Source organism: Bacillus rossius, chromosome 1 (genome assembly GCF_032445375.1).
Source record: "Bacillus rossius redtenbacheri isolate Brsri chromosome 1, Brsri_v3, whole genome shotgun sequence".
Taxonomy (NCBI): domain Eukaryota; kingdom Metazoa; phylum Arthropoda; class Insecta; order Phasmatodea; family Bacillidae; genus Bacillus; species Bacillus rossius.
The window spans coordinates 234,985,950-235,001,565 of record NC_086330.1 but is presented as its reverse complement, the minus strand read 5'-3'; the positions used below and the strand labels follow the sequence as shown (position 1 = coordinate 235,001,565).

General features: G+C 33.8%; 2 protein-coding genes across 5 annotated transcripts in view; one reads left to right on the top strand and one right to left on the bottom strand.

Moving 5' to 3' along the window:
• The window catches only part of LOC134527376 (uncharacterized protein C18orf19 homolog A), a 60,918-nt gene that overhangs the window by 38,362 nt on the left and 6,940 nt on the right, over positions 1 to 15,616 (top strand). For 2 of the 3 annotated variants that reach the window (XM_063360008.1, XM_063360010.1), the window contains exons 2-3: positions 7,386 to 7,710; positions 12,714 to 12,859. In XM_063360008.1, the coding sequence (XP_063216078.1) occupies positions 7,386 to 7,710; positions 12,714 to 12,859 (471 nt within the window). Of the gene's footprint in view, positions 1 to 7,385; positions 7,711 to 12,713; positions 12,860 to 15,616 lie in introns of those variants that run through there. The other variant, XR_010074177.1, reaches the window with a different exon arrangement.
• The window catches only part of LOC134527374 (LIM domain-containing protein jub-like), a 236,814-nt gene continuing 232,401 nt past the window's right edge, over positions 11,204 to 15,616 (bottom strand). For both annotated transcript variants that reach the window (XM_063360002.1, XM_063360005.1), the window contains one exon: positions 11,204 to 11,704. In XM_063360002.1, the coding sequence (XP_063216072.1) occupies positions 11,630 to 11,704 (75 nt within the window). In that variant the 3' untranslated portion in view covers positions 11,204 to 11,629. The remainder of the gene's footprint in view (positions 11,705 to 15,616) is intronic.

Below are 15,616 nucleotides of genomic sequence, written 5' to 3'. Positions count from 1 at the left end.
AAAAAAATTAAAATTTTTTAAATACCTTTTCTAGTTCTACTTCTTTCTTTATGTAAGTGTTCTTTGACATTGAAGGAACATTTAAAATGGTCAGAAAGTTTTCTAATTGTGTGAATCCGATGTAATTGACACAGCAGCCCATGCCCCCGTACTATTCAGTACACTGCTATCACATTCCTCGTTCTGTATCTCGTATTGTCGATTGCAGCCATCACATTCCATGAACCACTTACAGTGTAAACCATTTCAGATTTCTTTTTTGAACTGGATTGTACCCAAAGTGCACTTCTTCTTGCGGCTGCTCTGAAGGCTAAGAATTTTGGGAATTACATATGCAGGATTGAAGAGCCGGTTTCTTTTCAGATTATCCCAAGAAGAACCTCCTTGGTCAACTTCAATTAAAACTGGCGGAATACTATCGTCCAATTCTGTCTGTTCATTTTCATTCTTGTATGTAACAAAAAAATATTAAACCACATATTTCAATTAACTCTAAAATAACAAAAAAATATTGTAAGACTAAAAGGTGTACAGAGGTAGAAAGTGTATGATATACTTTACATTTTTATGCAAATCCAAAGTTATAGTTGTCTATTAAACATATGAGCACTAACTCAATGCTCGTAAATTATTTGCCATACCAGTAAATGTCAATTTTGTGAGGGGGGGGGGGGAAGGGAAACAATGAGAAAAAACCTATAACTAGAGAAAATTTGTAAATATATATATTTATTTTTGTTAATTGTTTATTATTCTATGGCACCATGGATCCTCGCCCCATGAAAGAGTTTCAATTCGAAAAATGACTCCCTTCTCTTTAATTTTTTTTTGAGCTGGATACACCGAGAATACCAGTGAAGGATTGAACTTGAATCTTAACCCCTAAGATTTTCTCAGCAAAACGAACTACCGTGCACAACCACCGTTCACATTTTTTCCATGGGGAAAATGTACCCCAATTCCTTATAATTATTTAATCGTTGAATTATTTGCATATTGTTACCAATCAGAATATAGCTTTTCAATAGTTTCTACTATCAAGAGTCATTAGCAAAAATAAATATCTACACGTGTTTGTTGTTTTAAATTAAGTCTAATTAAAAATAACAGAAGTACTTATTGTGATGAAATTTCCCGCAGTTCACTTTCTTGTGCACTTGGGTTGCTTTCTATTATTGATAATATTGCAGAATTGTTAGTAGTATTCTGTCTTCTCCATTAGGAAGAAACCGATAAAGCTCTTTTATTACGCTTATGATGTGAATAATAAGACAACTCGTGTCAACATGGTGTCACCACTCACAGTGATTTCAAACTACTAAATATCAATGACTTGGCATCACTGTACCAGCGCTTGCTCTACACAGCCGGTGAGCGACGCAGCGAGCGAGCATTGCACTGCGCTCTATTGGTAGAACTAACAACTATCCATTAACTTTGCAATATAGGAGGAAACGTTTGTTTTTGATTATTCAGCTCATCTATTGCTCTGATTTAAATTGTTATACTACCAAAGTCAAGAGATGACATTATTCCTTTAAGTAAGACACTGACTTATCCAAAAATATACATCACAACGTCTGAAAAACAACTATTTTTACTAGAAAATTTTCATGTAAAACACTAAAAATTTAATTTAAAAGAAGATATCAAATTATCAGTAAGTCTGTTTAGACAGGTTGATGCCCAAATGTCTGAAGATATGTTGGAAATAAATTTCAATATTTGTTTGTTTTTATTGCATGTACTTACTGATGGTGCTGAAGCTTTAAAAAAGTCTGATTTCAAACATTTTTATTGAATTCTGTAAAAACGTTATTGCGTTTAACAATATTCCAAAAAAATAGGTTGAACATTCGTCTTTAAGATATATCATTCAATTTCTTTAGAACATAAATTGTACTGGCTCAGTTTTTGATCAAATAACATGCCAATTCGCAGAAATCGTGAACCATGGCCTTAAACTTAAAAATTTTCAGCCTCTTCAGCCAATGGAATTGGGGGAACTTTAGCAGTGATATTTCCTGGAGAAGTTTTGAGTATTTTTCTTGTCTTCTGGGAAAATGAAGTACTTAACAAGTAACAGGTGGTGTGAACCTTATTTCAAGGTGCTGGCACCTTTCTTCTCAATTCACTATAAAAATAATACTGCTGGGGAAATAAGATCTGAAATCACTGGTTAAAATTGGTTAAATTTGAGTAATCAGGTTATGGTCAAGTCATCTGAAGACATTATTCTTAGGAAAAATTCTCATAAGGTTAATCAAAATGGCTGTTGACAATGATTGACTACCCAGCCATTAGTGCTTGGTTCAGATGGACCAAATATAAACAAGATTGGAAACATAAAATATTTTGCCTATTTAACATAAACACTGTTTTAATGCTATAAAAATTTAGTATCAACTTCAGAAATTTAGCCATTGATGTATACAGTTATTTCAAAGACTGGCATTCCACATGGCAGGATGTTTTTCCAAATTTAGTTCAAACTGTCATTGCCTACACGTAGGCAAACAGTCATAAAGTACAGATAAATTGAAAATAATATTGTTAACAAGGAATAATTAGTACCTATATTCTTCAAACCATAAGGTATTCAAAACCAATTTTTTTTTCAATATGAATTCTTGAAAAAACAGAAGGAAAAGTCACTATTGGTCATTTTTAAGTCTACATATACTTAAGTCACTGTTGGTCACTTTTTTTTACAGTTAAGTCACAATTCCAAATATTTTAAGGTTATGGCCTGTATGACCCCTGCCAACTTGCTTAGATTTTAATGAATTTTAGAGGCAGAACTAGTGTGTTTGTTGATTTTAAACAACAATACAACATTCTAAAGTAAAGTCGGACAACAATGAAAAATGCAACATATATTTTGAGACTGAAAGTTCACATAGAGGAAGCTTGGAGAACCCAATGAAGAATAGTATGAAAATATATATAAAAAAAAAATCAAAGCAGTTATAAGGACTGCAGACAAGTGAAAACTTAAAACTATAAACAGTTATTTTCAATTTTCTTTTTCTGCAGTTAAAGACATCTTTAATGTTTTCCACACAGAATCGAGGATCTAAAAAAATATTAAAAAATAGATACCTATTTAGAGAGAATAACAATATAATGTACACAACATTTTTTCCTAATATTCAAATGATAGAATTAATAATACTAATAATAATAGAAGTAACTATTATTAATATTAATAATAGAATTAAGAAAATACAAATATAATTTGAAATAAGAAATACTAACTTTGTAAAATATAATTATGTAACATAAGAAAATATTTTTTTTTGATAAAAATCAGACTTTTACGCAATTTTTACGAAAAAATATCACACAACAAATTTGTTTTATCACTTTAGTAAAATAACTCCTTAATTACTATAAAATACACATTGCATAGTAATTATAGGTATTAAAAAAATAAATAATGATGTTATTAATTTTTAGGTTATATTGCTACAAAGACTCCATTTTCTTATATATTTATACTCACTTTTTACTGCACAGTAATTGTATACTTAAGATTTAAAATAAAAATTGAACAACACAATTTGAACAGATATAGTGTTATTGTTAACACATTATGTGACCATGTCGATGACGACTTACATGAATTTACTCCCTATCCAAACCTTTCTATAGAAGTTTTCACTTCAAAAATGGCAAACTGCTTAAAACAGAGGGGCTTGCATGCAATGAAACAGTGCACACACTGTTAGTGGAACTTATTGAAACTCACTGACCAAAAGAGAAAGGGCAGTTGTTCGGTATTATGTATCCAAGTTCAACCCTTGATCCTGATGGCATGATCCTGTATGCATTAATCCTGTGGTACAGGATGTTTGATGTTTATATGGTACACCTAAAGATCCTGGCTAAACAGAAACTGAAATATCACAATACAAATAAATTTTGTTAGGTCTTGTTCTCAAAATTTAGCACACTTTCCAGGAATGATAGGAAATGCACTACAAGGTCTTAAGAACAGTTGCGAGTGAGATGCAAGTGGTTCAGAGGCATGATAAGTTTATTCATAATGAAAAAAAAGACAAATTTCAACAAACAAATAGCGAACTCTGTGCACAAAAATGATTACTGCCTTCTCACACAAGTAAGCCTCTACGCACCACACCACTGCTCTGTGAACATAAAATACACAACCATTCTGTATTTCACAAGAGTAAAGGATTAACCTTAACAGTGTGTTGTGTGGTGTGTTTGTGTCGTAAAACGAGCTGTGCATTTACTCATCACAAGAATTATCATTAAATATAATTCTTACCACAAAATAACTATTCACGCAATACTGGTGTCTCAATGCTTTACCACTATTACATTTCTTGGTTCGTTCAGTGTTTATTGCGTGGTAAACTATAATTGGCCTCGCCACGCAAAGGCAATATCTAAAGTGTTAATACAAACTTATCCAAAATTGTTTACAAACAATTATCATTTACACTGGGCTTGCATTTAATCTGTCTTTGTAAAACCAAACATGAAGATTAAAAATACTGTTTACTCATCTAAAAGTCAGCTTCAAGTATGTGGTTCACAAACTATGTCAACCTAAGGGAAAAATATCAGCTCAGAATATTGAAAAATATCAGCACCTGTTTAATTTCCTCACTCTTCTTACAAATTATATAACACCGTGGAACATGACAGTCCAAGAGTCTGGTAAGTACTCACCTTGCTCTATTCTTCAATTGCCCCTTGGTGCAGCCCTCGCTACGGCACTCACGACACAGTGGCTCGAGGCTCGTCTTCTCTCCAATCGCGGAGTTGCCAGTCAGGGACGACTGACACATACAGCAGCAGCCTCTTGTCCCTGCAGTTCAGGCACGAATGGATTGCCCTGTACTGCAAAGCTTCTAAGCGACAGACACTCAGAAACCTTGTTCAAGCCAAAGAGTCGGACTCCAGTAGTACATTTTTGTATGTCCAAGTCCCAACCAGTCGATTGCGCACCGCTTATCGCCTAAGTCCACGTATGTCGCCACAACATGCCCTCTCGTTACCAGCTTGTTATAACCACTGCTCATGACACGGCTTTGCAGATACAAATTATTATCTGCCTAGATTGTACATACATGGTTCATTAACCCTTGCAGAAACTAATTGGATGATGAAAAAATATGTGAGTTCCAAACGAAATATTACCGTCAACAATTGAATACTTGAATAATCAGACAAATGTTTTTTTATTATTCTTTAACAAAAATTCTCATTAGCACAATGACCACTATCTTCCAACCACGAGAACATTTACATTTAAAAGTTACAAACAAGATGAAGGCAGATGAACATAACTTCTTCACAGTCTCAAAAACAAACACGTTGACTGTTCGCAGGTACTGCAGGATCAATATTAAAATGTAGTTCACAATCATGGCCCGTTGTTGCACACAAACTCTCGGTACAGGCTGAAGGAACCAGTCCTCGGAACAAATACGAATTCACTTAATCCTTGCTGTGGGCTAAATACCTGAAACTGTGGTCAACTAATTCTAATTAAAAGTTCGAAATGATAAAATGTTCGATTACATATGGTAGTGCCTGGATCACAGCCACGAAATTATCTATAACTCACATTTAACATGTTATTTGTGACCTGCTTCACACATGACCTACCAGTACCTTGTTCAGACGCTGACTAACGAACAAGGCTACGCAGCCGCATCTGCCCAAAGAAAATGGCAGTTGCATGACCTCTCTAACCACAGCACAGACCTTACAAAACCCAGGGTTGGAAAAAAACCAAACAACCAGGGTTTTTTTAGGTTTAAAAAAAGGTTTTTTTTTCTTCAATAGCACTAAAAAGTAGCTGAACTAAAAGTCAACTTTCTCCACCCAAGTGGACCATGAATAAATTTAGTGGCATTTATTTGATCATGTATTTCACTTAGGGATATAATTTTTAGTAGTCAAATCAAATTTGGCTAAATTTTAGATAAAAACAGTTGAACAGTTGTATAATAGTGTGACTTTTGTGTTCTATGTTGTGAATTATTATATTATTATGTTATGAATTACATGATAATATAAAATTTTGATTTGTGTCAAGTTACAGTAAAATGTAAATGTTTTATAGAAACTCATTACTATGAAAAATCAATTTTTCTACAAAATAATACAGCTTCAATGCTTCACTAGAGAGTGTTCACCAATTTGTGTGATTATTATCAATGACAATACGTAACTAAAATTATATTTATTATTACTCAAGTTTTGGTTTCGTCAAGAAGTTTTTAATGTAAAATGATTCATTTTTTCAAGCAAACACTGTATCTATACATTCATTTTTAACTTTGTAGAAGTTAGTGTGTTGGTTTATTTATGTTTTTGTTTTAATTTTATAATTTTATTGTTTTGAAAAAGTTTATTTCAACATTTTTTTAAATATGATTCCTTTTTCAACCCAAATTGAAATTTGCTATGCAAAGTCACAAAACCTCCATTATTAACATTATTTATTTCAAGACAAAATTGTTGTTTTTGAGTGATAATAAAAAAAGTTTATAAACTTTTTAAGATTTTTTAATTTGCAAAGAGGTCCATATAACATATAAAATTTCACGAGCTTTTAAATGAGCCCTTCTCAATTTTCTAGGCATAATGATTAAAACATAAGAGCCATTGTAGTGAACAAATTGACCAAAAATAGCACTATTTTCTCATTTTGAATAATTTATTAAAAAATAACTTCACTCAAAACATTTAGATGATAAATATTTTTAATGTAACTCATAGGAACAGTGTATCAAAAATAATGGAAATCTAAGATGTGAAGGTTAAAAATGTATTTTTACTTTGTTGATTTGACTTGGAATAACCCTAAAGGCTCTTCATTCTTATTATTTTTTTTACTTTCTTTGTTCTCCTGAATTAGTCCAGGTTTTCCAGAGATCAGATGTTCTAAAGTATTTTAATATTTGTGTATAATGTGTGTGACTGTGAATAATTATGTTTATCTTGGTCCTATCAAGGAAGTCTGATGTACAGAAATGTACTCAAGAAGTAACTGGACACATATATATATATAAGCAATAGTTGTTCTTGTGAGTGAGTCCTGCTGTGTCAAGTTTCCAGATTACGGGCAGTGTCGAAGCAGAATTTTCGCAAGTGGGAAACTTAGTGGACACACCCTTGAGCTGTTGGGTTTTTTCTGAGTACCTGTTATTTCTGACAGAGCCTATTCTCTTCTCATCACCTTCATCGTAATCAGTAACCCTGATCTCGACGAGACCTCAAGCCCTGTTTCTAACACCCTTTGCCATAAACTTTTACTTTGATGCCATCATCACCATTTTATTTTAGCATGAGAGCCAAGTTGGAGCTGTAGTTGGTATTTCACTGGATGCTCATTTTTCCAGGTTATCTCGTGCCAAGTACGAGAAATAGACAGCTTCAGCTGTGCAGTTGGCCTGCCGCGACCTCCAGCACATCCGATGTGGCGTCTTGTCAAGTCGTGATGAGAACTGGCACTAAACAGTTCTCTTCTCAACCAGAACAGAAGCCACCCTCTCCCAAGGAGTCAAAGAATGCCAGGCATGACGACGACCCTTGTGTCGCCCCGGAACGCTTGTCACTCTTCAAGCGGTTCAAGCAGATGTATAGGGATTATTGGTATGTTTTGATACCGGTACATGTTGTAACGTCGATCGGCTGGTTCGGAGCTTTCTACTACATGTGTGTGAGGTGAGTGAGCCTATTTAAAATTACTAATTTATAGTTGATATATTACTTTATTGTTTATTATTTATTTTGATTATAAATGTTACCACCTAGCTGCAGTTATTTTGTCACTGTGTACGTAACCTCTTTATTAGGTCATAGTTGCTAAATGTCAGATGTTCTTTATGGCCAAGGAACAACTATGAGTTACTTTTAGTTAATTACATGCAGGGGGTTAATTTCAGCTTTTTAACTGGGGTGGCAAGGCATAGTGGGAGTAGGGAATGCCCCCCAGGTGAAAGGGGGTTTCAGGACACTCCTCCCCCAGGAAATTAAAAAAAAAAACTAGCATTAAATTGTTAGTTTTTTAAGCTTGTTTGTAGCTTATTTATATTTTTACTTCAAAATGGGGTGGGTAAATACTGGGTTGGACAGTTCTGGGGCGGCAACTGCCACCCCTGAATTACGCCTATGATTACATTGACATCAGAAGTTTTATTAAAATTCAGACTCGTTAACAAATAGGTAAATTTACTCATTTGTAAACTTGCAGCTTTATTCTATATTTTATACTCACAATCTTAGGTAATATTTTGAAGGTTTGTATCATTGCATGTATCATCGACACCTGGCAAGATAGAGATAAATATTTGTATCCAGTGTTGAAGCATTTAACAAACATGATATGAGTTTTAATTTTTTATTTTAAGTGTACCTACATAACTAGGCATAAATCATTTTTTGTGAATCATGTTTACATGTGGAATATGTTCTTAAACATGTGTTTAGTGACCTAACTTAGTCATAGTACCAGTATATTGTATGGAGTACTTCAGAGGTGAATATTTTATTCAATTTTATAATTTATAATGTACTGTTTTACAATTCTAAGGTTTCACTCTAAGAATCAGTAATAAATTATTTTGTTTAGAAAGCTAACCTATGTAATGCCCAGATCACTGTAAAAGTTAATTTTTTGTATTTTGTTAGTGTAAAATTGACACTTTATTACACAGTAATTTTTCAAAATATGCATGTTGCAGTTGGCAACGTTTTCAGTTTTCTTGCTGCAAGGGTTGTGAAATCCCAGTGACACTGGCTTGGCAAGTGTTCTTGTATTTTAACTGTTTTAAATATTGACAACTGTATGCCTATAGGCATACATTGTAAACATTTTATTTATTTCTGCTGTTTAGAAACAGTAATAATTATTTATATAACTTTAATTCAACAGTTGTTATGCTTACTAAATGATATTAAACTGTGATAGATACCTTTTTGCAAAGTTATGTCTTTGGACATGAAAAATAATTTTTGATTTGGATTCATTTCAGTTATGAGTAATTAAGGTGAGTATATTCAATTGAAAATGTTATAGAAATCAAGTTTTGTTTTAAAAAGGAAATTAATTACTGAAAGTTTCAGAATATTGCTGACATAATTAATGTGCAATAGTGATGTAACTGAAGTTAAGTATATCTATTTGAATTTTGAATTACTATTGATTTCAAATACCATTTGAATTATATATATTACTAGTTCTAGTACCCGGCGTTGCCCGGGCTGAACAAAGAGTGAAAAGAATTTTTGTTTTCGAAATCGGATGTAGACAGTATTGTCTACTTAATTTGAATGTCAAGTGTGCACAGTATTATCAGTAGTTGCCCAAATTCTGATTTAAGAGGTAGAAAAAGGGTGATGTGGAATGTAGAGGGGGGGGGGGATTGGGAGAAAAGTTTTGTTTCAAAATCTCATGTCTTCAACAAAGTTTTGTTAAAATTAGATTTATATAGTAGTGTTCTCATTTTGTGCAATATTTCATTTAGGAGGGCCAAAATACTTTTAAGCGATAGTAAAGTGAAATGGGTGTTGTTTTTCATACTCTTATGTTTTCAGTGAACTTCTTTTTTATCTTAATTGGATGTTGACAGTTAATTTCCCTTTTTTTTGTATGTGAATTGTTCAAAATTTCACCAAGGAGAGCCGATAATCTGCTTTTAGGCTAAGGCCGCACCGAACACAGCAGGGGTTAGATAGGAGGGTAGAGGGTGGAGGTTGGCGGGTAGTGGCTGGATGCAGCCTGACCGCACCGCAGGCTGTTTACAGCTTGCATCCTCCTCCAGTCTGGCGCAAAAGCTGAAAATGTGCACATAAAAATGTCACTTTTAAAAGCATCTCGCAAAATTTTGCTGTCCGAAAATTCTGTTTTGAAAGCAAGACTACTAAATAGGAACTATAGGGCGTGAATTCATGATTATAATATACAAAGAACAATGAACGGTGAATTATTGAAGTAGTGATTCCTGGCCTAAGATGCTGGTTGGTGTAAGCATTACTTTTTGGCACCATGCTTGCAAGCTTGAAGATTTGGCAAAGTCTGCAAAGTCTGCTTCAGTTGTCACTACATAAAATTTTGTTCCCACTGTGCATGGCTTGGTAAATCTAGAGTCACCCGGAGGTGCTATTGGTTGCTTGAATTCAAAGTTGCGCCATTTCCGCAGTGCGTAGCTTCGTTGATCTGTGTACGAGCCGTAGCAAGGACCCTCGTCATCCGTTGATCCATAAGCATTTGATGTTTGAGTATTTTCAGACATTTCAAGGAAAAGTCATGTTCCATGGCATAAAGTATGAGAAACTTCAGACTAGTAGGTTAATTAGAACACTCATGCAGCCATGTAGTATTGTCCACGCTCTACTGAACTTTGGTGATTACAAACAATCATGTGGTGTGTTTCGTTATGATCCGCAGGACTTGTGAACCACAAATGCAAGCAAACAATGAATATTTAATGTGTGCGTTAAACTATTTTTTCATTTAAATTTAATTTTTGTTTCAAGCATTTAAAACTGTTTGTTCGATAAATATTTCATGTAAAAATGGAGTAAAATAAATTTGTATCATCAATGTTGCAATATCTGTTTTTTGCCATAGCAAACACAAAACCATAGGTATAAGTTCAACGGTAACAGCTCTTAACCTCAAATATTGTTTATGTTAAACTTCATTGTAAGTAGGTATGGCTCCTAACACACCCAGCTATGTTAGAAGAAAATAGTGCCACTAAAATTTCATATTATTTAATACTTACTATAGTTAAATTACATTGCTAACCTCTTATTTGTTTCACACTATCAACTGATACACACTGTGCCGATAGAGTGTTTTGTGTGGAGGGGCGTGACAGCTGTCTGGGTCTCGCGGAGCGACGTCCCGCAAAAAGGCCAAAGTGAAATTTAGCTTTGTGATATTAAACTGGAAATGTTACTTATAATTGTGCTGCAAAAAAAAAATAGTGCCAGCTTAAATATTTGTATAAAAGATATATCTAAAAATTTATTTTTGTAAGTTATTTTACTGGGATTGTTTAGAGACGAAACCGCACTAAATACAATTGAAACCACGCTCTGCTACCAGTTGTCACACGCATTCTTCTGGTGTAACATAAATGTCTCCTTAAGATAAAAACTTTGGGAGACTGGTGAATCTTTTAGTTTCAAATACAAAAAAAAGTGATTATGTCTATATATTGGTGCCTCTATATTTATTTTACTTTTAATTGAGTGAACATAAACTAACAAAACATGATCTCAGTAAAAAGGTTAAAAAGTAACATAACTTACATATATGTTTTGCCAATTGTATTAAAATTATAACATTTGCTATAGGGGTTGGCAAATATATATTAAAACTATAACATTTTATGTATGGACCAGCCCTAATTAGAATATTATTATTAGGTTTCCTTTGGCATAGTTAAACAGAATAAGAAACAATAAAATGTCAAAATAAACAATCCCAGAGTTTTAATTCTTAGTGCTTAGAGTTATTAAAGTCCCTTAAGTAATAGTTTTGGATGTTCCAGTCTCTTCAAAGTAGTGATCTAATTGTCACTAATAATTTGGAGGTATGGAGATTTGATATTAGCTGGCCAAAGGTGATGTGTTACGGGCTACCAGGGCACCTTAGCCGTCCTGGGTCCCCGAGGAAAGGAGCCCGCTCCAGGCTCTTGAACCCTGTCTGTGAACAAGCCCAAAGCCAACATGGTCAGAACTGCTTCACAGACAGTTAGTAAATGGGCAAAACTGCCCACCATAAACGGTGATGGTCTGGGAATAAAGAGGTTGGCAAAAACTCACCAAACAGGGAGTAGCTTGGAGCGCTCAGGAAGGTAGCCCACTAGGATGCGAGGCGAAGACAAGCGCCGAACACACGCTGTTGCTGAATTAGGATAATTAGGAATTTAGCAAAGTATAACAATTTCTACTAGGCATCAAAGCAGGGATAAGATGAGACACCTGCTGGCTCGCAAAGACTCTGCAAAATCAGATCTAGTGCTAGGAACAGATTGGGGAGGCTAGCCTGACAAAGATTAAATGGGAGTGTACAGAGAGTGGAAAAAGTTAAAGTTTTAGCTGCAAAATGACTGGTAAAATTATGTTTCAAAATTAAAATTTAAAATTGTGCCAAAAAAATGCTAATTGGTGGCACAACACTTAGTATATAATGTAGCACCGTTGCGATAAATACCATCTGAAGTGTGTGTTTATACTCAAAGATTATGGTACATACCATCACGTCATCAAGTCTGAGTTTAACGAAAAATGTTGTGTTCGTAATCACGCAGCTTTTTCCTGCGGTAATCTCCACAATTTTCATTGCTTGCCGTGTCTTGTGTCGCATAATGCATTTTCATAATCACCCCACAGTCTCACCAAGCCACACACCATGGGAGCAAAGGTTTAAGCGGCATCCTGCTAAACGTACAGGCTTGGCCCAAGATACATTTCTTGTACAGTATTTGCTATCTATTAATTGTTTAACTAAGTTAATTAGAACATTGCTTGTCAGTGGACTTGAGGCTAGCAGTGTTATTTGGCCTTTGAAGCTCATTCCACGCCAGTGGACTCCTGACTTTTTGAGTAGTATGTTTTTAGAACATAATGATGTCTGTGTTTGAAAGGGTTTTGCAGATTCTCATTTTTCAATGAGTTACTTATGTCTTATGTGATTATTATTTTTTTTTTAGTGGAGTGGATGTGGTAGCAGCTCTGGAGAGTTTGAATATAAGTGAAAAACTTATCAATCCACTGAGAGACTCCAAAGCTGGCTACGTCGCTCTTTCCTATGCCATGTACAAAATTGCCACACCGTTACGCTACACAGTAACATTAGGTACGTCTATAATACATGCATTGTTTAGACAGTACTTCTATATTTACAATAGTATAAGACTACATGGTACATTAGGCAAGGTCAGCTCTTCAATAGTTAGAATTGAAAAATAAATTAGCTTCTTATTGTTAGATCTGAGGCATATAGGACATTGAAATTGCATAGCTTTGCTTATCCAAGTGCAATCTAATATATTTTGGATGACATTTTATGAGGAATGTAGAGATGTAAAATAAAATGAGAGTGAATAATTCAGTACTCGCCAGTGATGTATAAACATCTAACCTTGGTAAAGAGCAAATTCATAGGTTCTCATGTTGTAAATACACTTATAATACAAAACTCGGACACCAGATGTAATGCAGAATTATTAAAAATAATACGAAAAGTACTAATTTTAGAGGAAAATGGTAAAAATTTTTCCCTTTTTAAAAACCTATCTATAATTCTGTTTAACATGATGGTACTATTGATTTCTCAGGGCTAGCAGAACAAATGATTTCTCAGGGCTAGCATCACATGTAAATGCCTCAATGTTGAACATGTGACATTTTCCCCTAGTTTGAAAATATATCATTGCCTGCATTTTTGAGGTTATACTTCTTTAAGCGCATTGAGGGTGAATTTTAGTACACACCAGAATCTTATGTAATAATCCCACATTACACAACTGAAATTTGACAGGTTGAATGTCCAATGCACATGCATGCAGAAACTGCAATAGCCACAAGCTGAAGTCGAGATGGCAGACCCACGTGTGGTGACAAGCACCCGTGCATGTTTTGCAAATGTTATGGTAGTGAAACTATCCTGGAATATATTTTGTAAACTTGAATAGGCATAAGAAAATATAATAGTAACTTTAAAAATACCTATAATTCATTTGCCAGGGAAATTGAGTTGGAACGAACATGGCGTCTAAGATATTTAACATCTGATTGGTTTTCCAAAGTATTGCGAAAATGATGCTATCTTTCAGGTATTTTTCAAACTAAATGTTGCAGCCCAATAGATCCCGGCTTTCGACTTGATTTTTGACAAGGAATTTTATAAAAATACTGTCCATATTTTTAAAAGCTCACTAAACAGTTTCAACTATAAGTTTCTGCATACATTAAAAATTAAACTTTTATGGCATTACTGAAATATTAACCTGAAACATTTTAAAACACATATTGTAACACTAAGTAGATGTTTGTAAATTTGATTTTACTCAAACAACTGAAATCAGTCTGTTTATACTTCCTAAAAATAAACCTTAACTTTATTGAATTGATTCAACATAATAATTATTTAATATTATAATGTTATTAAAAATTTTTTAAAATTTCCCAGTGGCAAAATTTGAACTAGGTCCTTTCAGGTTAACACAAGCGTGCAAGGTACAACTAATCTATGGGAGAAAATTTTTTTTTAAGTTTAGGAAGGAGACTTTGTATTATCAACAGTGTAATGACATTTTTCTAATGAATTTTCAAACTTGGAATAACTTTTTATCATGTCTGTTTTAGTTTACTAAATAAAGTCTAGGGTAGTTTCACTATCATAAAGTTTCATTTGGCACACCAATACGTTTGGTATGTACCCTAATATTTACAAAAGTGGCTATGTACGGGTTTATGTTGCTACACTTGGGTCCATCATCTTTGTCCCACATTTTCGTTCATCACTTCCAGTCCATTTTCATGAAATTACTCTTACCAAATGCTAAGATCTTTACACATCAAAAAGATTTCTTTCTGTTTTTCTCTCTCTTAGTTCAATCTAAGACTAGACAGTGTTCCATGGTATAACAGTCTCCCCCAATCTAGGACTAGAAGGGAGGATGGAGAGGGCAAAATGTTGTTGATGTGAAAACATAGTAGCTCATGGTATACAACATTTGGTTGTAGTAATTTCGTGAATGAAACGGAAGTCAATTGAGACGGGAATGTGTACCACAGTGCTGCCATCTTTGGAAGTTTCAGAAATCTCGAAAAGATAGTGGACCCTTGAGTCATCCATATATTGCTTTCGTGAACATATCAGAATTTGCACTGCACTTTGGTATTAAAAAATAAAATATGTTACTATAACTATCTTTTAATACGTTATTACAGGGCTGCCACCACTTTGAAAACAATATCCTTGATTGAAATGTGAAATATCCTGTAATATCCTTGTTTTCAATACAAAATATCCTGTAAAATCCTGTACATTAAAAAATACACAAAAATATGCAATTTTTATGAAAATTACTCGATCATAATGTACGTGAATTCTGCCATATTCTTCCTAGAAGAGATATACAACAAAGCATTTAGCATTGGCAATTCAAGATATGACCTGTGCCCTGTCTTGATAAGGTTAAGCTTACTAAATATCCTTTCCACTCCTGCATTGCTGTGTGGAAGGCCAAGTATTGCTTGCCTTTGCAAGTTTACAAAGCAGTGGAAAACATGTTTTCCCATTAATTTCATACTGTGACACTTAATGCCAGGCCTGCCACCAAATTAGGTTCGTAAACCCTCTTATAGCATTTAAAAATCCTGTAAAATTTATAGCTGTAATTGACATAATTTATTTTTCGCAGTAATTTTAAATATACATTGCATTCCAAAACATAATTTAAAAAAAAAATCAAATGAATGTAAAAAATGTTTAAGATTTGCCACTTACATTACAAAACTAATAATTGATATCACAATAAAATGAAAAGTAATTTAAAAATATCTCTTCAGTATAGGCTTTGGTGCTTTTATTTACAAACTATAAATA